We start from the raw sequence: 27,014 nt of genomic DNA, 5'->3' as shown, positions 1-27,014 counted from the left end.
ACCAAAGCAAGAAAATATGTGCATTGACTTATTCACACAAAAATAGTGACTGGACACATGGAGAGGATAACTAGAAGCACACTGTCCGGGTACCTGAGGTGGCAATACCAATATCTGAATGACAGAAAAGTTACTAACATGATCAAAGCAGTAATTGACCAAAAAGGAAATGACTGTTGAAATGAGCAGTTGTAAAACTCTTGCGAATTGGAATTGACAAGATATTTGGTATAATTTGTAAACTGGATTTATTTATTTTCACTTATAGTCCGCCTTTCTCACGGGGACTCAAGGTGGATTACAAGTATGATTATAAAGCTACAAATTATTTCTCCTAAAAGCTTTACATAGAGATTGAATAACATGGGGGATAAGATCAGAGGTCTGGCAATTCTGTGGCTTTTTAGTCATTCAAATCCAGGGCACTTTCTGCTGTATCCCTGTGACTGTATCCCTATCAAACTTCAAAATGCCATTAATCTCAAGGGCATTGTGAGCTGAGCCCCTCAGTCTGCAGTCTGGGATGTGGTGGCATAGTGCCTATGCAGCAGTCAGGACACTGATCTGATTAACAAAAGCTTTATCAATAGATCTGACAAACTGGATAGGAAAGAATAGAAATAAATAGCTGCCTTTGCTACTTGAGAGCGTATTCAAAGGGGTTTCAGAAAAAGGAGATTACCCTGAGAGTAGCATTCTGCAGACAGACAAGGAGAAAACCCTTTACTGGAAAGAAGGTACTCCTCCTACAGTTCTGTCTTACTAGAGTTTTCTGCCCACGCAGGATCTTTTCTTTGTACACAAGAAGTTGCTATACTCCAACGGAAGTCACGGCTTTGGCTGATGGTACCCACTGTGAAAAATGTCAAGACCCCGAGGAGTGGTTCTCTTTGTGGAAAGCAAACAGACTGAAGCCTGCTCCACTTGCAGTGAAATTCTGAAATGGGACCCGGTTCTGATTAAGGAATTGGACATGCGCTCTCATGCCACACCGGAGTCTCTGTTTCAGGCCCCTGGCGGTTACCTCTGATAATGGATAAATAAACACACACAAATGCCTTGCATGTGAGTAGGAAACTCATATAGAAAACTCAGCATATGTGACTAGCAGGAAAGGAGTCCAGTGGCACCATAGGAACCGACAAGACTTTCAGAGTGTATGCTTTTAAGAATCAGAGCTCCCTTCTTCAGGTATCTGAAGAAGGGAATGTTGGTCTCCAAGGTGCCACTGGGCCAAAATCCTGCTATTCTACTGCAGACCAACAAGGCTACCCAGCTAAAGCATAGGAGAAGTATCCCTGAAGGGGGTGGATTCAGATGAACAATAAGGGTGGTGCATCTCAGAGGTAGTTCTCAACGCTTAGTTCTCAACGCTTAACTATTCATACAACCTGCCACCCCTCACCAGCCCAGTGGTTGGTCTGAATCCACAAGAAAGGACAGGAGCCTCTACTTCTGAGGAAAATATTTATTCTGTCCAATATATAAAATAGTCTTTCTAGTTCAGGCCTTGTCCGTTTTTTCTTTGTCTGGTTTAGGGGTATTGAGGCTGCTCGCTGATGTTCGTGAGAACACTCTGGAAAGCGCGTTGGAGATCTTCTCAAATCTGGAAGATCGTTGTCGAGGGATGGTGACTGTCTCTGAGTTGGAGGCGGTCATGGGGTTGGTTCCTGCCTCTGCCTGATCTACTGAGGAACAGAGACCCAGTTTAGTGTAGTTGGTTAAGAGCGGCAGGACTCTAATCTGGAGAGCCAGGTTTGATTCTCCACTCCTCCACTTGAAACCAGCTGGGTGACTTTGGGTCAGTCACAACTTTCTCAGAGCTCTCTCAGCCCCATCCACCTCACAGGGTGATTGTCGTGAGGATAATAACACCACATGTTGTAAATCGCTCTGAGTGAGTGTTAAGTTGTCCTAAAGGGCAGTATTTAATCACATATTATTATTATCATTTTCTGCAGCTGTGCTTGATTTGGTTGCTTATTTATTCCTTTTAAAAAGTTAACCCTGCCTCCAAGGCTCAACTGTATAAATGAAACCATCTAAAACAGTAGCAATATTCTAGATTAAGCAGCTTGGACACATTTCAATTACTGATTGCCAGTGCCCACAAATAAGACTGGAGGGGTATTTCAGCCAGATCAGGAAAATGGCACCAGAATGTCAGGGTTCTGGCTTGAGGGCCAGAAACATGCTCTTACTGCTTCATTTAGTGTCAGACACCCTTCAGGAGATCCAATCTTGGCCGTCCCAATGTGCCTGTAGTTTGGCCCTAACATGAAGAATGTGCCACTTCACTTCTGTTCTGGTTTTAAAGCCCATGTGGCTACAGAGCCATAAAAGCGGGTTCCCCACCCACTTCCTTCCGGGTGTACAGTGCTGATTTTAGTGCACATGAAGAAAATGTTTCCTAAATTTCAGAGTTGAGAACAATTGATATACAAACCCAAACTGGGTTAGTTTAACTCATGCAGGAGAAAATTTCTCACGTCAGAGAATTCTGGTCCCTCCCAGTGTTTATGAATCTTTATTCTGGATGCATTTCCCAATTCAAAGGAGGTGTTAAATCATCCAGAGAGCTGACAGACACACTTCCCCAAGGGTGGGTCATGGAGCTGTATTTCTGCAGTGGGGGTCCTTGGGTGCTCCAGTCACAGCAGATACAAATTGTGGCAAAAACTCTCCATACCCAGAAGAGTCTCATTGGAATGGAGGGACAGTGGCTCATGCAGGGGACCCTGCCTTTTTGCTTTGGGCTCACGCAAGGGGTTCCTTGTGTCATTAATTTGCCCCCCCCCCACAGCACATACACAGCTTTCCCAGAGTGCACAGGTCTGTCCTCATGCAGTATGAGAATGGCTGGAACAAGCAGGGGGTGGTGGTGGTTGCTCCAGGGCAGTCGGCACTCCCCGCCTACGTTGCTCACTCGGCATAGCCTGCCTCTTGCGTGCAGTAAAAGCATGGAGATGCCCGCCAACTCCCAACGGTATAGGTGGAAGTGGATCACAGGACATACCTTCCTCCTCTTCCTCCTCTTCTGACGAAGACTCGTGAAAGTTTTGGTCCCGATAGACAGAAGTGATCTGCAGAAGAATGAAAAATCAGCACAGCCACAAACCTGCTTTACACGGAATCCGTTATGGCCGTGGCCACGTGAGGCAAGCCGTGATGGATCAAGCAAAAGGGGGTCCAGGGTCTTGTTTCCTGGAGTGGCAGACCGGATGCCTCCAGAAAGGCCACAAGAGAGGCCGGATTGCCCCCCCCCCATCCTTTTTTTTTTTTGAAAAATTTTTATTGGGTTAGAATCCATTATTTCCACATTTACATTCAATTTTCCCCAATTTTTTCATCTCTAACCCCCTCCCTTTCCCCCCCCTTTTTGTTGACTTCCAACAGCTTTCCAACCCTTTGTCCCCTTTCCCTTACTTTTATTAGCTTCCTCTATCTAAAACAAATGTATATTCTCCATTATTCTAAGCAGTACATCCTTAACTATTTTTAACATTATATGCCCAAACTGTAAGTCTTTGTTTCCATCTTAGATAAACAATTTATCCCAATTTTTCAATTTCAGATATTTCTATATATCATAAACCATATAGATCATACATTCGTTTATATCAAACAATTTGACTTATTCTCTATATATATTACTCATTCTATCTTTTTATAATAGTTCTATATATCTCTCCTCACGTAGTCAATCAATTTGACCCATCTATATCTTCAGACATTCAGTTTGGTACAAAACTTGTCAGAAAAAAAAGAAAATATTGTTAGTTAATCGCTCCTTATATTTAGTCCTTATAATTAATTATTTTCTCTATGTTCTGTTTGTTAACCTATATATATCTATATATATGTCAATCTATTAATCTGACTGCTTATTAATTCACATTTATCTCTTCTCCCCCCGGTAAAGTCTCCCCCCTCTACTTCAATACTTCAGTAGTTCTCAAACTGCCACAGTTTTCCTCCCACCTCCCATTTCTTCTCCAGGTATTGTTTCAGCTTCTCCCAGTCTGTGTTGAACTGCCCTGAGTCCAGATCTCTCAATTTTCTTGTCATCTTATCCATTTCAGCCATATACAGCAATTTGTAAGTCCAATCTTCAATAGTTGGCACTTCTTGTACTTTCCATTTTTGCGCATACAAAAGTCTAGCTGCTGCTGTCATATAAAATATCAACGTCCTGTGTTGGGCTGGAATTCCCTCCATTCCCAAGTTCAGTAGCAGGAGTTCTGGGTTCTTATTAATTTGAAATTGTAAAATTTCACTCATTTCTCTTATTATTTCCCCCCAGTACTGCCTGGCTACCTCACACGACCACCACATATGATAGAGGGAGCCCTCATGCTTCTTACATTTCCAGCATTTATTAGAAGTATTCAAATTCCCTAGCGCAATCTTCTTTGGTGTCATGTACCAACGATAGATCATTTTATAAATGTTCTCTTTGATATTAATACATGTCGTTGTCTTCATTGTAGTTTTCCACAAGTATTCCCATGCCTCCATTGTTATTTCTTTATTAAAGTTTATAGCCCATTTCACCATTTGTGTTTTAACTATCTCATCCTCGGTATACCACTTCAACAGTACTTGGTATACCTTGGATATTCTTTTCTTATCTTCTTTAAGAAGGGTCTGCTCTAGTTCCGAATTCTCTATTCGTATACCTCCCTTTACAGAGTCCGAATTATATAAGTCTCTGATCTGTCTATACTGGAACCAATCGTAGTTAGGTGATAGTTCCTCTTGTGTCTTTATTCTAAGTTTGGATGCTTCAGTTTTAGTTATTTCTTTATACGTTAAACATTGTTGTTCATTATCAACAGCTCTCGGGTCTATCACCTCATATGGAACCACCCACAAAGGGGTTCCTTCTTGTAGATAAATTCTGTACTTCTTCCAGATTATGTATAGACTTCTCCGAACAAAGTGATGCAGGAACATCGAGTTGACCTTTACTTTGTCATGCCATAAATATGCATGCCATCCAAATATTTTTTTATATCCCTCTAGGGCTAATAGTTTCTTGTTCTTTAATGTCATCCATTCTTTCAACCAAACTAGGCAGATTGCATCATGATAAAGTCTCAGATTGGGCAGTTGCATTCCGCCTCTTTCCTTTGCATCTTGTAAAACTTTCACTTTCACTCGAGGCTTCTTGCCTGCCCAAACAAAATCTGATATTTTCCTCTGCCATTTTTCAAATTGTTTGGAGTCTCTGATGATTGGTATTGTCTGTAGCAAAAACATTACTCTTGGTAACACATTCATCTTAACTGCTGCAATCCTGCCCAACCATGACAAATTCAATCTATTCCATTTAATCAAGTCTCTCTCTATCTGAGTCCATAGTTTTTCATAATTGTTTTTGAATAGATCTATGTTCTTTGCAGTTAATTCGACTCCCAAATATTTCACTTTACTTGTTACTTCACAATCCGTTGTTTCCATTAACAATTGTTGTTTCTGCTTAGTCATATTTTTGCATAATATCTTTGACTTCTTTTTGTTAATGAAGAAACCTGCCAAGTCTCCAAACTCCTTGATCTTATCTATCACTCTTGGCATGTTCTCCAATGGGTCCTCTACAATTAACATTATGTCATCCGCAAATGCTCTGACCTTATATGAATAGTCCTTTATTTTTATTCCACGAATTTCATCATCTTGACGTATTTGTATCATCAGAATCTCCAATGCTAAAATGAACAACAATGGAGATAACGGGCAACCTTGTCTTGTTCCTTTACTTATCGTCAATTTCTTGGTCAATTCATCATTCACCACAATTGCTGCAGTCTGGTCTCTATAAATTTCCTTAATTGCTCTGATGAATCTTTCTCCCAATTGTAGCTTTTCCATAGTGGCAAACATAAAGTCCCAGTTTAAATTGTCAAACGCTTTTTCAGCGTCAACAAAGAAGAAACCAACCTCTTTGTCACAACGCTTGTCATAATATTCAATAGCATTGATCACTGTCCTTAAGTTGTCTCTTATTTGTCTGTCTGGCAAAAAGCCTGCTTGTTCCTCCTCTATGACTTCCGAGAGCCACCCCTTCAATCTCTCCGCCAATATCTTCGCAAAAATTTTATAGTCATTGTTGAGTAGCGATATAGGTCTATAATTTTTCACATTAGTCAGGTCTTGGCCCTCTTTTGGGATCAATGATATATTCGCTTCACTCCAAGTTTCTGGAATCCTTTGATCCCTTAAAACCCCATTCATCACCTCTTTTAGGAATGGTGCCAGTTCATTAGCCATTGTCTTATAGAATTTAGCCGTAAGTCCATCTGGCCCTGGCGCCTTTCCTAGATTTGCAGATTGTATTGCCTTACTTATTTCCTCGTCAGTTACTTCACTATTCAACTTATTTCTCCAAGCTTCCGAGATTTCTGGAAGTTTGGTTTTCTCCAAATATGACGCTATTGATTCTTTGTTTACTTCTTTTTTATTATACAGCTTAGCGTAAAATTTATAAAAGGCTCTACTAATGGTAGCCTGCTCCAAATACGTTTTGTTATCTTCGCAAATTTTATTTATTATCTTCTTTTCCCTTTTCTTCTTCAATTGCCATGCCAGGTACTTCCCAGGTTTATTAGCACCCTCAAACGCTTTTTGATTCAGTCTTTTGAGATTCCACTCCAATTCTTTATTGCTCATTGCTGTTAGCTGTTCTTGAAGTATTTTAATTTCCTGGTATACCTTCTTTTTCCCTGGTCTCTTTTTTAGCTGTATTTCTTTGGCTTTTATTTTCTCCTCAATCTCTTGTCTTTTCTCCTCTTTCTTCTTTCTTGCTCTACCATTTAAGTCCATTAGTATGCCCCTTACAACCGCCTTGTAAGCATCCCAAACTTTATTGGTTGGTACTTCTTTATTCACGTTGTATTGTATAAAAAACTTTGTCTCTCTTCTCAGTATTTCCATATTCTCTCTTTCCTGTAACAAGTCCTCATTTATTCTCCATGCTTTCCTTTTTCTCTTTTTTCCAAATTTCCACATAATTGGGTTGTGATCTGAGCCTACCATAGGCATTATTTCTACCTCCTTAGTCCATAATGCTAAGTCTTTTGAGGCCCAGATCATATCAATTCTTGATAATGTAGAATGCCTTGCAGAATAAAAAGTAAACTGTCTGCTTTTAGGATATTCTCTCCTCCATACATCTTCAAGAGTCTCTTGTTGAATCAACTCAAAAAAAAGCTTTGGTAATAGTCCTCTTTTCTTTTGTGCCGTTGTAGTCTTTTTGTCTAGTTCCAAGTCTGTCACTCCATTGAAGTCTCCAGCAAGAATTATCTGGTCGTATGCAAGATCGTCTAAATGCTTCCTTAAATCCTCAAAGAAGCTTTCTTTTGCACCGTTAGGTGCATAAAGTCCGACTACCAACACTCTCTTTAAATTCCAAATACATTCCACTGCTACAAATCTAGCTTCCACATCTCTCATAACAAATTTTGGCTGTAGCTCCTCTTTTATGTACAACACCACTCCTCTTTTTTTCTTGTTGGAGGCCGCTACATATTCTTTGCCCAATTTTCCAGATTTTAAATATTTTACATCCTGCTTTCTGATATGGGTCTCTTGCAAACAAACAATGTCACATTTTTGTTTTAGTAGCCAGTGAAAAGTATTTTTCCTCTTATTCGGTGAGTTTAGTCCATTTACATTCCAAGATAATACTTTACACTCCATACTCATGATCTTGTTGGTAAGTCTTTTTCATTGTCCTTAATAAATCGCTCCATCTCTCGCTCAGATCTGATGCGTTTTTTGGCCCCTCCAAACTCAAAGGACACTCCTTCCGGTAACTCCCATCTGTACCTGATTTTCATGTCCTTCAAAATCTGAATTAGCACTTTATATTTTTTCCGGTCCAGTAACACTGATCTGGGCAGTTCCTTCATTATAATAATCGTCTTGCCATCAATCTCCAATGGATCTTGAAACTGTTTTGTCACAATCCTCTCTTTCATATTTCGTGTTGTAAACTGCACAATCACATCTCTTGGTAGTTTCCTCTGGGTTGCTATTCTCGAATTCACACGGTATGCCACATCTAGGATAGCCACAACTTCCTCCTCCTCCTTCCCCAGGTACTCAGCCAACACCTCAGTCATCTGTTCTTGCGCTGACTTTCCTTCCACTTCTGGCAAGCCACGAAAACGTAGCTGCTTCTCCATATGTTTAGTTTCTGCAACTGACATTCTCCCCTTCACCAATCTCATCTCTGTTTGTTGCGTGTCTGCTAAATTCTCCATCGCGTCTTCTACTGTTTTAACTCTCTGCTGCGTTCCTTGTAATTCACTTCGTATTGTTTCCATACCTTTTTTCACTTCTGACAGCTCCGATTTTACTGTCTGTGTAACCTCTTTAACCTCTTTTATCAGCTCCAATTTCGTGTCCTTAAGTTCTTTAATCATATCTAAAAGTTTTTTGTCCAGGTTTTTATCCAGGTTTTCTATTGCCGATTGCCACTCTTTTTTTGACATCGTGGGGCTTGCTTTAGCTCGCTCCCACGAATCCGCTCTCTTCCTTAACTCCGTGGCGTAAAATTTAACGTTTTTCTATTTTAAATGTCCCGGTCTTCTTATAGAAATTAAATTTTAAAGAGTCCAAAATGTCGGGCGTCTTTTCTCTATGGTTTCTCTATGATTTTGTAATCCAAGATGGCCTACTTCCTCTTCCGCTGAAGCCGCGACCCTTCCCCTTTCAAAAATGGCGATTCCCTACTTCCTGCCCTCCAGCAAGGGCCGCTTCTCTCCAGCCACTCTATTGTTATTACGCACTTCCTGTCTCCCGTCTTCCCACAGCAGATCTCGCGATGGTGTCTTTTTCTCACAGCTCCAAAGCCACAGGTATTCAAAACAATAGTCCCATTTCTTTAATAACTTCTTTAAACTTAGTCTCTTTTTAAATTCAATTCCTGCCGAGTCTTCCCCTCCTTTTCACTAGTCTGTTGCAGTTTAAAAATCTACTTTTTTTCCTCTCTGTTTTTATCAATCTGTCCCGTCTCAGAAGATAATGATCTTTACCTTCTCTTCACTTTTCTCGGGTTGTAATCGCTGTTTCGATTTTAAGTTCTCCTCTCAGCTTCTTCCCCCAATCGATGCTTGGGTATGTAGGTCTTATGCCAGCCGAATTGGCCCCAAAACTGCCGCAGAGATTATAGCCGACCCGTCGCAAGGTGGGACCTCAAGGATCGGGGGGAGACTCGTTGTATAGAGCCCCCCCTCGTCCGAGATCTAGCTCACCCTAGGGTCTTGAGCGTTCTTTGCCTGCTCCCCGCCTGAGAGCAGTCGGCCGCGGGCTATTTTCACCCCGCCGGCCGGTTAAAACGGCAGTCCGGTCAGCTCCGCAAGTGGAGCTGCGTTAGACCTCCATGGATCCCAAACAGGAAGTCGCCCCCCCCCATCCTGTTGCTCCCCCCAGTAACCTGCATTGACTGCACACATGAGAATGGAGAGACTGCCCGTGAACCAACTGGTCGTTTGTGGCCAGTTTGGATTCCTCTCCTTTTCATAAATATGAAGAGAACCCCTGAAAGTGCGGCAGAGAATTGCTCCCTTGATTCAGTCACAGCAGCAGCTCCACACCTGGCTGCCTCCCCGGAGACCTGCAGCTCTGTAGCTCTTAAAAAAGTCATTCCTGGAGGTCAAATCACTCCACTTTTACCTCAGAACTCGACCGTTTCTGAATCTTACACACTATTGTCACCGTTTATATCCACTTGATAAACTCCACACAAGATTTTAGGTTGTTTCTCCACTCATGGTCCATTTACCGGTCTGCTCTAATAGCACCACGGTAATACTGGGGAAATGTTGCCCTAGTTGAACATCCTCCTGTTGGGAAAGTCCATGGCCAGCTAAGGCACCTTTTCCTAACAGCAGCAGCGCAGAGATGGGAACAGACGCCACTCCACAGGGCTGGACATTGCAAGAGAGGCGCTGTATTTCTCTGTGTGTGCCTGTGTTGCCCTCCTGAGGAGCAGGGTGCCTCCCTCTGTCTCAAGGGGGAACGCCTCTCTGGCTCCTCTCATCCTGCGTGCGTCCTTTTTTGTCCTCTCTCTCTCCTGCTTTCCAAGGAGCCACACGCACAGCTCTCTCCTCATGGAGCCATGGGCATACCTTCATGCATGCATGATGCTGGACCAGCAGGCCAGCAACAGGGACAGGTGGTTTCTAGCTAGGGCTTTCACACTTCTACGAGAAATGGAACTACCTCAATAAATGTAAGTTCTATATTTGCACAACTGAGTTGCTAGTGGAGGTTTTTTTTCCTGTATGTGGTTCATGCATTCCTGACTGGGTAGACTCTGATAAAATACGCTAAACTAAATTAAGCTAAGCTAAACTAAGCTGAGCTAATTCACTCACTCTTTCTCCCTCTGCCCCATATGCACCCACTTTTGCTATGCATGTCAGTATCTATTTACCTCAACCGCCCCTGAAGTTTCTTCTGTGTCACGGCAGAGGTGCATGCCCACCACAGCTGAAGGAACAGTATGAGAGAAAAAGCCACATCGTTAACCAAGACCAGAGCAACCGAAAGAGTCTCTGCTGCCCTGTTTCTTGGGAAGGGGGAGGGGAGATGGGGGGAGTAGGGAAGCAGCTCGTGGATCCCTTGTGCACGTGGCCCAGCTCCCTTTACTGAAAAGCCCAAGGAGTCTCTGTGCACACCTGCCCCGCCCTGGGCTCCAGGGCGGGCTGCTGCTCTTTACATGACACAAAGAGCCATTTTTTAGGGAAGTACTGAGATTGCACCAAACCTTTTTCCAGTGTCTGTTCTTCTGGCTCCCTGGGAAAGGGAAAGAGAGGCACCGATTAAAACGGGGCACGTTCCCCCACCCCACTTCATTGCCGCTGCTGCTCACTGTTCTCTCTGCCCCCTTCCTCCTCCTTTGATTCACAGTCAGCAAGCAGGAGGAGACACACCAAAGCAACAGCCCGGAGGGTTATTGCTCTCCAGCTGATCGCGCCAGTGGTTGACCCTCTGGTGTTAACAGTCACGGCACAACGTGCAATGCCAGACTGACCGGGCCAGTGAAAAGCCTCCTCTGGCTGCTTCTTAAATCCTGCACCCGCCTGAGCCCTGCAGCGTGTGCCCCCCAGAGCCCCACAATGACCAGCAGGGAACCACTCGAGGGGGGCGTGCCTCAGGAAGGGCTGCAGTTCTGAGCAAGTGCTACGATCCCTGGAAGGAGGCTGTCCCAAAGGAGCATGTGCCCCGAACAAGTGACGCTGTCTGGTCCTTACCCGTCTGTTCTCGTTGCAGGTGGTGGCTGCTCAGTGTCCAAGGGTGCACCAGCCACGCTCTTGCTGACGTTTTTGGCAGATGGAGAGGCTGCGGCAGCTACTTTCAGAGCCTGGAAAAGGAAGGGCCTTGCTTAGCTGCAACATCTCAGCAGCTGAGGCTTTGGTCGGTACATACAGGCAGAGGTGCTGGGGACCTACAGCCCTGGAACTCGGGACCCCTCCCCCACCATTTCCATTAGTGTTAACAATGTCACAGTCCACTTTCCTGAAAGCAAAGCTCAATTAAGCATTTGTGGGGAAAACGGAAGGCCATCAACGGCCAGATGACTCTGTGATGTGACGCACTGTGAGAAGGCCGGTCGACCTGCTCTCAGCAGTTTCTAAGGACAGCCTTTGGTCCTCCACCTCTGGCTTCCTTTGGCTTACCTTGTCTGACCTGGATTGGGCAGGCTCAAGAGGTGGTATGTGATGCCCTGAGGCCATGGCAGTAATCTCAATCTGAGGAATATTTGTGGGGCAGAATTCGCTCTTTTTTCGGAGTGCAGCCTCCGTGGTGGAGCTGGACAAGCTCAAAGCCGGGCAGCATTTGCTCAGGGAAAGGCTCTTCTTCTGGGTGATGCTGCTTGAGGTCTTGGGCAGATTCACAGATTCAGTGGCAGCTTTCTGGGTGGGGGGAGGGGGGAGGAGACAAGAAGAGAAGCGGCTCAGAATGGCCCCACAGGTGGAGGCTGCAGGTGAATCCTGCAGTGCTTGATGTGACGTTTCCACTTACATGCTGCTGTCCAACTGCACAGTTCCCAAAGTGCCCATATGACAACATTAAGAGCTTCCATGGGGAAATTTACCATGACCGCAAATTGCATCCCTGGCAGAGGTGAAGGAGTTGAGATACATGTCGGTACCGAATGAAACGAAAACCTCATAAGCAGCACAGTAAAAGTTTACCTGCTTTATTAAATGCATACCCCTGGGAGGTATGTCTGTATGTGTCCCCCTCACATGGGACACATACAGACAATTTTAATTTAAACAAAGAGGAGTGTTGTTTGTTGCAGTATAGCAACATCTTGTGTAGAAGGAAGAAAGGAAGAATATTCTGCAGGGGCAGGAAGCTCTAGTTAAGCAGGACGGGGTGGGGGGTACCTTCATCATCGTAAGGGTTTTTCTCCTTGTCTGTCTGCAGAACGCTACTCTCAGGATAAACTCATTCATCTGAGAATTCTCTAGAACTTCCTCATCTATCAAGGCAGCTAGTTTATTTCTTCTCTTTCTATCCAGCTGTTTAGTTTGTCAACAACACTTTTATTAATCAGTTGTGTCCTAACTGCTGCACAGGCACTCTGCCAGCATTTTCCTGGTAAACTTCTGGTATAAAAACGGCACTACCGCGTGAGCAAGGCAAAGAAAGGGGCTTAAGGGGGGCAAGGAGGAACTTCAAGCAGTAGAGCCAAACCCTTCTGCCTGGAGATGCCTCTGCCCCAGCCCAGCTGCTTGAGGACTGGACTCCACCATCTCCCGTACTGTCCCTCTCTGCTAGGGTCCCGGCCTTCCAGGTGGGGCCTTGGGATTTCCCGAAGTTACGCCTGATCTCCAGACAGTTCCCCTGGGGAAAGTGGCAGCTTCAGAGAGCAGACTCTATGGTATACCATAGAGTATTTCTAGGTGAAATCCCTCCTCAAATCCCCGCCCCAAATTCTCCAGGATTTCCCAGGCCACTGTTAGCAACCCTTAACGCTCTCCCTAGAAATGGGCCAGGGAGGGACTATCCGTTGGCTAAGCCAGCAGTCTCCCCAGGGGTGCAGAGGGAGGGGCAAACTCCCCTGGGGTCATACAACATGGAGGCCCCCAGTGCCTTGGTAAGATGAGCAGATAAAGCCTTTCTCCTTTGATCTTCAGGGCAGTGGCTTCCCCTGCCAAACAGAAGGCCCATTTGCCCGCACTCATGGTTGTTTGTGAATTATGAATCATCCTCAAATATTACCCACTGAACTACCCAGTGCCTTGAATGTGCCAACGTTCTGTGTACTTAAAAGCAGCCCTGGGAGTGGGGATTCCGGAGGAGGGCCCCCCCCCTTTGCCCCGGACTTGGGAGGCCTTCCCGAGGCCCCAGCTGTGCCACTGAGCTCAGACTCCTCTGCATCTCCTTCCTGCTCCTGCTTGTTCCGCCGCCTCTTTGCGGCTCTGCAGGCTCTTCCTGGGCTTCCCTTCCCCAGCCTTACCTTTCCAGCCACTTCTGCCCCCGCAGACCTAACTGCACGCCTCCACGGGACTCTCACTGTGCTTCTCTCCCGCCCCGCCCCCCCGATTCTGCTCTCTGCATTGAAACAACTCCCCTCCCTCCCCTGGGCTTGAAGGGGCATCCCACCACGTGAGGCAGAAAGCCCTCCCTCCCCTGGCCTCTACACTCACTGTAGGCTCTGCGCCTCCATCTTGTGCCGGAGGAATAGTAGGAACCTCGAAGAAAAAGGAGGTTTCCTCTTGAAGCACTTGTTCTTCCTCCTCCTCACTCTCAGATTCTTTGGCCTCCCAGTCAAGCATGGTAAACGGGTTGCCTTCAATGTCATGCGCAATGAGGCGGAGCATGAGGTCTTCCTTGCTTGACACGTCCTTTAGGAGCTGCACTCTGCTGACGTCTGGCTTCATCAGGCATTGGAAGGAGTTTCTGCAGACAATCTGCAATGGAAGGGGAAAGGGTGGCCCCATTAAGAGGCTTTCAAATTCCCCGTCTCTACTGTTTGGACCCGAAAATCCACAGTTCAGTTGCACCGTTCTCTTGTGCCAATCAAACCCACCGTTCTTCTTCGAATGCCAGTTTTTGTTGCTTCAGATTGAACTTTCCTTGCAAAACGGACATATTTTTCAACAGACGGGTTCCCTGAGACCTAGGCTCTCCACTAATGGAAACTCAAATGCCTCCGCTCCTATTAGCTCCATTTACATGGGGAACAATAATCTGAGAAGCTCTTCTTCACAGAAGTGAGCAATAGCTCTGTAGGTCCATCAAATCAAGGGGACTTACATAGGACACAGTCCTGGTGGGTCCCTCACTATGTAGCCCATTCTAGCGCACCCCCCCCCCCAATCCACTGCCTGAGCTGAGCTGTCTCCTGCATCTGGGACTTCCTGCTTTTTGACACTGAGCTCTTCCTATCAGAGATACCCGAGACGGAACATAGGAGCCCAGCACGAGTTTGCATGCTGAGCTCTTTCCCTTCTGGGTGGTGTCTTGCAGGCGCTGCATACAAAGAGGATTTGGGGGGAAATTATACAAGCAATCTATTGTGTTAAACGGACTCCCTGGCTTGCGCCAGTATGGCTGCTCTTACCTCCCTTGGCTTCACATCCAGGTGCCCACTAAAATCCAAGGAGGGGCGTCTTTCCTTCTTTTTATTGTCATTCTGATGCTCAAGGTTCCTGAAGACACTCTTGCTTGACAAGGATGCTTTTCTTAGTTCGGTAAGGCCGATTCCAGTTCTCGAGCGGCACCTCTTGTTCAGCTTTTCCAGTGATTCTGTTTTGATGGAGAGCACTGCCAGATGATCTGAAATGAGATGTGGGTCAATCTCTAGGGGCTTATCCCCAAGGTAGGGGACTATTTTGACAGGTACTTCTTTGAGAAGCGCCTCTTCCACAGACTCCTGGGCCAGATCTGGTAGAGTTGTCATTGTGTCCATGGAGGGTTCTTTGTCAGGTTCCACATGCTGGCCCATTTGAGCGATAACTTTACTTACAATCCGGTCCAGTTCCAGTGCGCTACTTGTCTTGTTTTCTGTGTTTTCAGTACAAAGGTTACTGGTGCTGCAGCTGGAGATCTCATTAACAATCATACTGGCCACTTGATCTGGGAATATCACTTTGGTGTTCCTCACGTCATTGTACATCTGATGCTGGGAACCAGATTTCTCCAGGACATTGCTGAAGACTGAATGCACCACTTGGTTGACCGTATCTTCATATTCTGGGTGCAAATTTGGCTGGTCCTCAGACACCAGGTTGATTTTGTTCTTGGACATGTGCATCTCCACAGATGTCTTCAGCTGGTCAGCAATATCATTCACTTCTGCTTTAGATAATGTTTTTGCTTCAGGTGATGCCAAGTCATGCTGTGCAAGCAGGATTTTGGTTAGGAATCGGCTTAAGATCTCTTCCAAAACAAGCACAGATACCACAGGGACTGGGCTCTCTGAGGACTCACTCTTGCCTTTCACCAACTCCATGTTGCTCAGAAATTTCTGGATGATCTTGTCAGACTCCATCCTTATAGCAGTAGTGGAGTAGGACCAGTCATCTTCAGAATCGGAACCTGGCTCGAAGTCACACCTGGAAACTGCCCTCACCATGTAGCAGGCAAGTCTGTCAACAACCTCTTCATTGTCGCTCGTTAAATCATCATATAGCGAAGCTTCAGAGCTAGAATGTCTTAGAATGCCTGCACAAGCACTCTCAACCACCTTTCCAGGAGTCTGGCCACCACCTGAGTCCCAGTCTTCCACCTTGTCATTGCCCGGCCAAACCTGAAACTCATTCCTCAAACGAGTAATCTTAGCACTCTCTTTTTCGCTCATAGCTGAAGAAGCGTGCCCTTCTTCAGGCGCCTGCAAAAGCTTAGCTGGAGATTTTGCCAATTCCCTAAATACGGATTCCACCAAATTTTTAAGAAAAGGCTCTAGGTCATCCCCCTTTTTTTCTGGCATGCAAGCATTTGTTGTTGATGAGAGAAACTTGCTTATTAGTCCGCGGAAGATGTCCTTCAAAAAGGATGATGAATGAACATCAACTCTGCCCTCAGTCTGCAGAGGCTGTGAGCTTGGTTGTTCCTTCATATGTTTTGTAAAGTAAGTTGTCTTCACAGGTTTGCCAAAAGTTGGGTCATGTTCTTCCAGGCCATCAGAACCACTGGAGTCCCACAGTGGAAATATTCTATGTATGATCTTCGAAAACCTCTCTCCAAAGCTAGTACTGGAGGAGGTGGAATCTGGTAGGATGGTTTCAACTCTGTCAATGATAGAATCAGCTTGCAAAAATGAAAACAGATAAGGAGACGTATCTCCAGTAAACAAAGGCTGGAAATGGTACCTAGAGATCTCTTTTAGCATTAAAGGGATTAGTTGTTCTGCTAAATTATGACTCTTACGTTGGAAAACTTTAAAGATCTCTAACTCCGATCCCGACTTTTCTATTAACTTCTGATAAATGGTGTTGCTTATCTGGATCACTTCCTCGGCAGTTACTTTTGGAAAGTATGAGCATTCCTCCGCACAATTAATCACCTTGACGTTAGAGAGCTGAAAGGCAAGCACTAGAGTGTGGACTTGTTCTATGACTCGATCTCTCAATTTGTCTTCTGATAAACAGTTATCTTTTGAGTATGCCTGAATATTTGGGGAAGACAGGACCTGGCAAAAGAAAGCAACAATGACATCCTCTAAAAAGGCAGCCGAGTGGGTGGCATGGGGGCGTGGTTCCATTTCCTTTTGCCATTTGGTGCATATGCTTTTAGAAGAATCACTACCACTTAAAAATGGGCAGATATGGTAGTTGAGAATTTCTCTTATGAGCACACTAGCCACTCTGAGGATAACAGCATTCCCTTGCCTCAAGACAGAATTCTGGAGTTCATGCTGGGATTCCCAATTGTGTAAAATCTGGCTGTAAACCGAATTAGCAATGTCTTCCTCGGTTTCTCGGTCCATGTCTGGAATTCTCTCTGGGATGTTTTCCAGCCTGATCTCATGGGCACAAATCTCTGGGATGACACCGCTCTTCAGGTTTGCAGCCATTTCTGTGAAATTAGAGTCAGAGAAGTCAATCTGCTTTTCTGTATTTTCTGGAGGGGAGAAAATTTTCTCCAAGAGCTGGCCAAGTATAACTTCCAAAAGGCTGTAAGGAAAGATGGTCAGATGGGAGGCCTGGGGGCTCTTGTCAGGCGGGCTCGGGCAAGACAATGCTTCTTCTGCACCCAGGGACTGCAGGTGGTACTTGAACATTTCGTTCATGATGAAACAAGCTATTTTTGTTACATAGAATTTGCTTAAGCCTTCCCTGTCCTGCGGCAAGGGCTGCTGAAAGAGAACTTCATGCAGAAGGTCACTGTACACAGACTCCACCATGCTTTTCACTGCTTCTTCAGAAACTCTTGTTTCTCTTGCACTTCCATAAGTGCTGATCCAGATGGCCTGCTTTAAAACTGCTGCCATTGTGTCCTTCTTGATTTGGGCGATTCTGTTGTAGAAGTCAGGCCCAAACGGTCCTTCTTCCTGAGCTGAGCATGCCGAAGCGCTAGAGAGTGATGGGAATATTTGACCCAAAATCCTACCAATTATAGCCTCTACAATTTGGTAGGAAAGCACAGTCATATATGGCACAGGAGGTTTTGCCTTAGAGTCAGCCTCGCCTACAAACAGATTTTTCTGAAGGAAACATTTCACTTCTGCCAAATTCGATGGACGTCCTGAACGCAGCAAATATCCTGCAGCTTCCTCAAATGATATAGTGATGTTGTGATGAGGTGAAGTATGCCCACGGTCTTCCTCACATGGCATATCCTTGTGAGGGGACATCCGATCTACCAGTGTTCTCGCCTCAAGAGAAGAGCCTTGTTTCTCTTCAGGGTCTTCTTGGATGTTAAACTGACTTTTGGTAAGTGTTTTGGTAAGTGACTCGGCCAACCTCACAGCTGTGTCCTCCAATTCCTTTCTAGAGTCAAGAAGTGGGATGTCTGATAAAGAATCAGCAATCTTTGAAAATAATCCGGAAACAATTTCTCTGAAGACGCTAGGGGAAGAGCCACCTTGCATTTCTTGGGTTGCTTGCTTTGGGTCCAAGGGATTGACAATAGTTCTATGAATGTCAAATCTACTCTTAGTATCCCTTGAGGTGGCTGCGTTGCAAGCAGGAGATTCTTCGCTGGGTATAAAAGGCTGCACGTGTTTTTTCAGGATATCTCCAATAAGAAAGCCAGCTATTCGGTCGATAAGAGAGTTGCTCTTGTTTTTCATATCCCTCTGGACAGCTTCCAAGGAGCCTGCTTTTTGCAAGATCTTGCCACACAGAGACTCTGTCATGTTCTGAACGTCATCCTCCGAAAATTCATACTGCTCTGGATGGGTGTCCTTAGTGACTCTAATTTTGTGTTTCAAAAGTTTCATCCGAACATCATCAAGCAACTGGGTGGAGAGTTTTCTTATGTCAGCATGTGAAGGGTGCTTTGCATCTTGAATTGGTGTAGAATCTCTGGAAGATGTGGAAGAGAAGATTTTTGATAGAAGTCCAGTAATTACATCTTCTAAGAATCCTGAGGACAAGAAGGTGTTAAATGGAGATCTACTCTCATGTTGCTCTTGGATTTCGCCAAACTCTTCTCCAGTGTTTTCTGTATTATCTTTATAAACTGGTGATGAATGTGAACCCTTGAGAAAATCTCCTGAAAAGAGTGGATGGAGAAGATAATCTGAGATACCTTTCTCTATCCAGTTCTTAATGGTTTCCAAGGCAGTCGCATCTCCTGGAGATCCAAGATCACCACATGAGGCTTGTTCTTGTTCTGTTGATATGTTGTGGCAGACAGAGTCAACCATGTCGTCCATGACATCCATCAAAGGGACTACCAAACTTGGCTCCTCTCCCTTCTTTGCCCCCATGACTGTAGCCCTGCCAAACTGTAAGTTGATGGAGTTGGCCAGTCTTTTAGCCATCTCAGGGAGGTCAGCTTCATGCTGCCCTTTGACTCCTCCCTTCTTGACCATAGAGCCACAGAAAATCTTGGATAAAACTTTAGAAACGATTTCCTCTAACTGTTTGGCAGGAAAAATTCCCGGAGGAGGTTTACAGACACTATCCAGAACGGTCTTGACAATGTTCTTAGACAAAGCTTCGGCATCATGACTAGTGTAAGGATCTTCCTCTGTAGAAAGAAAAGTCTGGAGATGATGGTGAGTGATTTCTTGAATGATGAAGCTGGCGATGCTGTCAACAAGGGTGGTGCTTCGGCATTTCACATCTTTCTGGACCGAAGACTGTGAGCCAGACTTCTTCAAGATTTTTGCATAAACTGAATCAACCATGCTCTGAATCTCTTTTTCTGAATGTAAACGGCATCGATCATTTTTCTTGGCAACCCAGATTTTGTGCTTTGCAATGGATCTCATCACTTGGTTGACCATATAGGAACAGAGGTCATTAAAATCCACTTGTGACATCTCCCACTTGCCCAGCTTCTGGGTGGCCCTGTCAGAGGGTGGGAAGAACTGAGCCATGATTTGGTTTATTACCCTTTCTAAGTACTTTTGGGATAATATGGTAATGTATGCTGGAGGAGGCTGCTTTTGCCTTTGGGCTTTAGGAAAGCTGAAACACTCTTCTATTCTGTGGATGATATTTCCAGCTTTTACATTTCTGTAGACACTCTTTGGCAACCTCCTACACACTTGTGGTGGCAGCTGATAATCCAGAATTTCCATCAAGATGATTTCAGCTGCCCGTTCAGCCATGGTATTAACATCACTGATTTTGTCTTTTTCAGTAGCCAATTGGAATCCAAACTCACTTAAAATAGAGTCAACTAGTTTGTTGATAGTTTGGTTGTCTACTAGCGGGAAGTAGGTCTTCTCTTCAGCCTGCTGTAGGAGCCCAACACCAGCCTTCTTAAACTCATCTACTAGTGCATTCACAAATAACGTGTTCATCTCCCGCATGTCCATACAGGACACACTGTCATATTTGGAGCACAGGGAGGTATACATCCTGACCAGGAGCTGAGAAATAACGTCCTCCAGAAATGTTGCTGGATAGATTGCAGAAAATTCCGGCTGGAACTGGCTATGGTCAGGATGACTTCTCACATAGCCTACTTCTCTTTGGTGAGATTTCTTGAAGGAGGAAGCAGAGAAGGGCTTCCTGGCATAGAGCTTGCCAGTGGGCGTGGCTGCTCTGGAGGCACATGTTCTGTGTTGTACTGCAGACCCCAACAGGGGCTTGGTCCTCTCCCGTACGTTCTTCCGTGTATGACGCCTCCCTGGAATGGGCATTCGGTATTCTGGTTTTCTACCTCTTGGCATTGAGGAACATGCCTCACTTCTACCATACCTTGCATGCTGTACATGTGGTTTTCTAGAGATTGGCTGTGTGAACCCAACCGCCTTCTTGGAGAGGGGATTCATCCTCCTAGGCTTCTCGATGCTGAGGGAAAGCTCTGTCATTACAGGCTTAACCAGGGTGTGAGCTAAGTTGTCCAAAGCTGATTCGTAGGAAGAAGCCCCTGATTGAACCTCTGCCCATGGTTCCTCTGAATACTTAACCTCGTACGTGAAAGTGGATGTGTTTGAGTCGACCTCTTGATCTTCCATCCATCGTCTAGAATGCGAAACAACTGCACTGTCACTATCATGTGCTCTGTCATCACAGATCTGTTCCTCTTCAGGAAAGTCATCAAAAGCAAAAGTGCTGGCAAACTTGTCAGTCATGAGGCATTTCTCCAAAAGGGCCTGAATAAGCTTTTCACTAACAACATCAAGGAGGAGAACAGAATTTGGAGACAGTCCCAGGTTGCTGCTAGCCTTGCTTGTTAGCCTACAAGCATGAGGACAAATTGAGGAGCGTAAGAGACATTGTTTGGCTGGAAGTTTTCTGTTTTGATAAGGCACAACAGTCTGTGAACTGGTATTTGGAAATGGCCCACCAAGACCACTCTGTGATGGACCTGGCTGCAGAGAATCAAAAATGATGTGCAATACTTTGTTGACTATATCTTTTGACTCCTCAGTTTTCAAGTTATGGATGAAATGTTCTAGATTAGAGACAATGCAACTGAGCCTCTGGGTTTTGTGGGAGATGTGATCCATTGTAGACAGACACATCGTTCTCCTGATGTCACTTGGACCTTTGCCGTATGTCCGGGAACTTCTGCTAAAGCGAGGAGATGTGAAGTGATGGTGAGCCAAGAAATCTCCAGTGTTTCCACCTATTCCATATTTACTTCTCCTTTCAATCTCTAAGGACAGCAAAGTGGCAACCTCCTTCACCAGAGGATGATAAATATCATCAAAGTCAGCCAAACAAAGAGGTGGGATGTAAATGTACTTTGGTTTCCTTGCTGAGAAGCCCTTCCGTTTGGGAGGTTCTTGCAAAATATTTTTCTCACACAGGACACCTATGACAACTTTGGAAATTTGGGATGCCAGATCTTCAATGTTCAAGGGAGAGCTCCTTGATCCCATCAGCCCATGTTCAGGACAATAAGAGTCCACTGAACAGAACATGCTCTCAAAGCTGTCCTTTCTCTCTTGTGTGCTGCTTCTTGCCTTGACATCGGAAATGTTTGAGAGAACGTTAGAAATGACTGCAGCGGTCAAAGGCTCCCAAAGCAAACCAAGGCACGAGGATATCTGTGGGCTAGAAGATGGGTATGTGCTTCTCCAGATCCGTTTCTGGAGCTTTTGTTTCCATGATGGTGCAGAAATTCCGTAGTCCTTCTCTTCCAACGAATCTGCGAAAGAGAATATTGGTTATAGTGATGGACTTGCCAAGCACTTATACCGACTGGTCAAATCTTCACCCAGTCCTAATTGGACAATTGGCTCCCAGGGAGATCCTTTTGGCAAGCCGTTATTATCAGCCATCCAAAATCTGTGCCAAAAAAGCTGTATCTGCCTAATTCTAAAAATCATGCAGGTAAAACTCTCTCATTTTTTAAATGATGCTGCATTTCACAAATACATTTTGCATTTTTATTGCATTACGTAATTCATTCTGCAAACGTTTTGTTAGTCAAGGAGAGGGACAAGACATTTTGTAGGGCACTAGTTTTCTGACACCCAGATTACTAGGAAAACATGTACAGCCACTCTTCTGGCTACTGAATTTTCAGTAAACATGCCTGGGATGGGTCAGACTCACAGTCCAAGCAATGCCTTCCTTTGTGTTGCTGCCATCAGGCAGAGCGAGAGGAGGTGCTTGGAGTGGCAAAAGAGCTTTCACCCAGAAGGGCTAGAAATATGGGACAAAAGCTACGATTCTCAGGAAGCCGAGTTCCCAACTCCACTTCTTGTCCCCCTCCTGCCTTGTGGCATCTGTGCAGCCTCAGCCATTATCATTTACAGCGCAATCCTAAGAAGAGTTTCTCCAGGCTAAGCCTGTTGATTTCCGTGGGCTTAGACTAGAGTAACTCTTCTTAGGATTGCACAGTTAGCCTTCACAACATCATGCGCTGTTTCTCAAAGAGCACATATCCATATTTGTTTTGCTTAATTATTCCCTACTAAAAATAGCCCTCAAGGTTGCTTACATATCCATAAAACTCTGTACAACTATAGAAATCAAAATGAGAAATGGCACAGAACAAATCAAGGAAAGAAGCGGCAGCCGCAAACCAAATCAGGTTTCATGCAGAGCCCAAAAGGATAGAGCTTGGTGATTTTGATTGAGGAGGGAGTTCCGTAGCCAAGGTGCCTCTATGGAAAACCCTTATCTCTAGTAGCCACCTTCTGGGTCACCCAGAGAAGTTCCAAAATCATGGGCTAGTTCATAAGGGAGGAAGAGACACTTATTTTTCTGCAGACCTTGGTAGTCTCCCCTCCATAATGTATGCACAAATCCCTACATTTACTGCAGGGGGTCTTATTTCATTACCTTACTGATATGGCCTGAACCCAGGAGGTTTGCTATGAGAAAAAGATACAACAGACAAGATGAAAAAGGGTTTCTTGCCAAAGCTGCCAACAGAGTTTGGGCTGAATATTCTCTAAATGTTCACCTAATATTTGACACCGTTATTTGAGAGTCACTGGCTTTGGGCATCACTGGTCCAACCACCTGCTTACACAAACATGGACTAGCTGATTGTCTCTTCATGTTGGACCTGCCTCCAGCCCTCGGTATGATTGGCCATTTCATTCTTATTTTATGATGGGAAGGTGGAGTTGATACTGGAGCTCCACCACAAGAGTGGGGGCAATGGCTTGGGACCTGTCTTGTGGCTGCCTCTCGATTCCATTTTTGTCACCTGTGCTCTTAAATATTTATAGGAGGCCACTGAATGAGATCTTCCAGACATTTGGATTTAGAAGCCAACAATCTACCGAGTGCTCTCTACAAGCTGCATCTGGTTCACCAGCTCTCACCTCTCTTAGACCCCATGGTTTTATAACCTCACAGTTGGACTACTGTAATATGTTCCACTTCGGGCTGCCCTTGGAACAACTTCGAAACTGCAGCTGGTTCAGAATGCAGCAGCCAGATTCTTGCCGGGAGTTAGCTGATGGGAATACATTGTGCCTGTTTTAAAACTGGTACATTGCTTCCAGTTTTGCTTGAGGTCAAGTCAAGATACTGGTTGTTGTAACTATAAAGCCTTTCAGGGTCAAGTTTCAACTTGTTTGATGGGCCGTCTCTCCCCATATGCTCCAGCCTCCTGAGTACCAACTGCCACCATCTGGTTGTTCCCCATGTGTAAAGTTGCCTGTGAGACATCTAGTAGAGCCAAGTCCTTTTCAGTACTGGCTCCCACACTGTGGGACGAGCTTCCTGAGGAAGTAAGGGGGGGGCTGTCCCTGGAAGCGTTTAGGAGCTGCTGTAAAGCTGTTTCACTTGCTAGGGCTTTTAATGGAAGTTGTATATATTACAGGGGGGTGAGGAGATTAGTGAGGTTTTATTTTTATTACTTATGGTTTTAGTTTAGAATTGTAAGCCACCTTGTGCCACAAGGAAGAGAGAGGGTAGAAATATTTTAATCAATAAATACTTGGCAGTTGGCATCTGAAGGCTGAGAAGCAACTGACTGATGGATTATTTAAGGAAGGTGAGCAATTAGACCCATTTGACAGTTATGAGACACTCGGCATCTCCCCAAACCAGAGCAATGCAGAGATATCAGCTAGTCCAGCTAAACACCAGCTGCAGAGCCAGCGTGATACGAGAGGTCTCCAGCCCCCAGATTCACCTCTGGTTGTGATCAGGATCAGTTCTTTGATGACACACAGCACAATATGGTCTGCTAACTGCTGGATCTCCCCAGGCGCCGGCATGTGAGCACAAGCCAGCAGCTCCGCCTCCTCGTGCCTCTTGGAGCTCCTGGGGACGGGCTGCGTGCTCTCCCACTTGGAAAGCAGGCTGCTCCCATCCTGCGTGAGAAGAGAGCTCTCTTCTGTCGATGGGTTGGTCTTCTCGCTGGAATGGGTCACTCTCTTCTCCCATCGGCTGAACACGGTTTGCTGTTCAGACATTGATGAGAGAGAAGTTTCCATCCGTGGGTCCTCCTTCAGCGGAGAAAGTGGTCTGAATTTCTCGAAAAGGCTGGCTTGTCCAGCTGGATCGCTCTCCAGTCCAAACTCAGATAAAAGAGTGTTGACAATCGTCTCAGCCGTGTGGGTGAGCTTCACAGGGCAAGCGGGAGAGTAGCACGTGCCCTCCGGATTCATGAAGGACCGACTGTGCAGGAGGTGCGTGCAGTGGGTGGGATCAGCCTTGCTCCTCTGCCCTGTGACTCTGGAAATGGCTTCAGATTCTTCCGTCTTATTAAACAGTTTTTCCAAAATGCTTCCCTTTGGAATAGACCTTTGTCTAGGAAGCCAATCATCTTCCAGGAAACCCAACTTCAATTTATTTGGTCCCTTGTCCAGTCCATGCCATCTAGTGGCTCTTGTCCTGGCAGCTGATGTACAACAGGGCAGGCCTTTGTGTCCCTCTGGCACCGTGTGAATGTCCCATTCGGAGAACTTGAACACAGAAGGGAATCTACATGGGACTTCCTCCTTTAATTCCTCTTCCTCTAAACGAATCACATTTCCGGGTACGTTGATTGGGGGACAACTGTCACTCAGGTCTATCCTCCTGTACTTTCTGGATGTCTTTTTCATCCTTGGCAAAGCAACTGGATTCTGAGTCGGGGTTTTATCCCTTGCAAGGGCTTGACCCGACATTTCTAGCTGAAGGTTCTCCACCATTAATTCAGAAGTGATCTCGGTAAGACTCTCGGTGCATCGGTCCAGCATGACACTTATTGTCTCACTCAGCACAAGACTTTCGGAGGAGCTGCAAAACAAGGTGGCTTCCTTCTGGCTGAGCTGGTTGTCCAGGGTCCGCTTGATAATTTCCAGAATGCTGCTGACAGCATTGTTTGCATACACGCTCAGCTCTGAGTGTAGCATTTGCACTTGCCGGAAGGCAGCTTCGATACCCTCCTTGGTGATTGCGCTGCCCAGCTTGGAAATGCCCAGGAAATTGTGGGCTGATCCCAAGGGAGGCAATGTTCTTTCATTGGCACTTCCTGGTATCTCACTGCTAAATGTTTCTGTTCCGTTTCCTACCCCAGTCGAGAGAGAATGTAAAGATCGTGTTGGCTGTGTGAAAGAAAGGCTTTCTAGTGGGAATTTCACAATTTCCAAAAAGTTACATTTGAACTCCCTTCTAAAATGTCGAGCTACGAATGTCTCCAGGGTGAGGACAACACATTCGACGGTGTCTTTGGCTATTCTGTCAATTGTATCCATAGAAGCTTTCAGTGAGACATTGTAAAAAGGGAATTGAGGCTGGGTGAATCGGTGTTCGACTTCCCTTGCAGACCCTTTGGAAAAAGCCCAGTTTTTCCTCCCCAGAAAAATGTCCTTTTCTGGAGTATTGGGCACACTGTGCACCAAACATTTCTGCACATTTTCAAATACATTTGCAACAATATCTCTTGCTACAGAGCCTATCTCTGCCTGGGAATCACCGAGGAAGAGCCCTGGGGTTTCAGCCCTTTTGAAACTGGAGCAGAATAATCTCTCGCTGAGTTCTCCTGGAGTCCTCTTCAAAAGGCAAATGGAGGGCTCCAGATCCTGTATTCTCATGAAAACTTCACTGACAATATTCTCCGTCACCTGCAGCATTTTGAGGTTTTCATGAATGCTGGCATCTGTCAGTGGCTGCTGTTCAAATATGTGTTTTAGAATGCCTTCCTTGGGTAGAACTTGTTTGAGGTAAGAGATGAATTCATCATGAAAAATACATTTTGCTCTCACCCGGGTACCCTTCATTGCTGACTCAAGGTGAAAGTGCATGTGGGAAGGAGGAAGCTCATCTGCTTTGAAACATCTTAAAGTAGGGTGTTTGTGAAGATGACAAAGGTGAACATCGTCAGTGTGCAAATCTTGTACAACTGAATGAACCAGGTTGCTTGCTATGGAGATCTGGTCTGATGACAAAGTGTTGACTCGCAGTATTGTTCTGTGATAATCTTCAGTTTTGAATTCATCTATTATGGTTCCTAAAACTTTGCTGACAATGTCTTTAGCAAACATGGTCAAGTCAGACTTGGACAAGCTCACACTCATGAGAGAGCTTTCAGAATCATCTGAGAATGTTCTTGGCCTGCACACTGGCCCATCGCCAGCTTGCATGTCACACTGGAAGGCCCAGTGTGGTTTCCATTTCTGATGGGCAGATAATGGAAGAATCTCTTCCAAATTGGATGCAGCGAAACTGGCAACTTTATTCAGAACACTTTGGACCAGCTCTTCACCCAGGGTGCGTGGTTGGGGCTGGAGTTGAGACAGAGCTATTGTCATTTTCTGGATGTCTGATGCTGCTGTTAGATGAGATGGCTCGGCACGTAGTGGGCCTTGATTGCTGCTTGAACTATCCACTTCTGATTTTGATTCGCTGGAGCTAAAGAGGGTATCCATGACAACTGAATACATCTTATGAAGTACGCTGTCAACAATCTCACTGGCAACACTGCCAGCATGTACCTGAGAAACAGTCTCCATCACACCATGA

At 45.2% G+C, this 27,014-nt stretch overlaps 1 protein-coding gene across 1 annotated transcript; it reads right to left on the bottom strand.

Annotated features, from left to right (window-relative positions):
- Positions 1-1,270: 1,270 nt before the first annotated feature.
- Positions 1,271-27,014, bottom strand: FSIP2 (fibrous sheath interacting protein 2). Its single transcript, XM_054995884.1, has 9 exons — positions 24,199-27,014; positions 14,591-21,747; positions 13,674-13,937; positions 11,691-11,927; positions 11,265-11,374; positions 10,778-10,806; positions 10,445-10,500; positions 3,017-3,083; positions 1,271-1,685 (listed from the first exon to the last, which is right to left on the bottom strand). Exons 1-9 carry the CDS (start codon positions 27,002-27,004, stop codon positions 1,504-1,506), a joined length of 10,908 nt encoding a protein of 3,635 aa, XP_054851859.1. The 5' UTR covers positions 27,005-27,014; the 3' UTR covers positions 1,271-1,503.

The sequence above is a fragment of the Eublepharis macularius genome, chromosome 13, assembly GCF_028583425.1.
Source record: "Eublepharis macularius isolate TG4126 chromosome 13, MPM_Emac_v1.0, whole genome shotgun sequence".
In the NCBI taxonomy this organism is placed as follows: domain Eukaryota; kingdom Metazoa; phylum Chordata; class Lepidosauria; order Squamata; family Eublepharidae; genus Eublepharis; species Eublepharis macularius.
The sequence above is the reverse complement of the archived record's forward strand: the minus strand, read 5'-3'. Positions and strand labels throughout refer to the sequence as shown.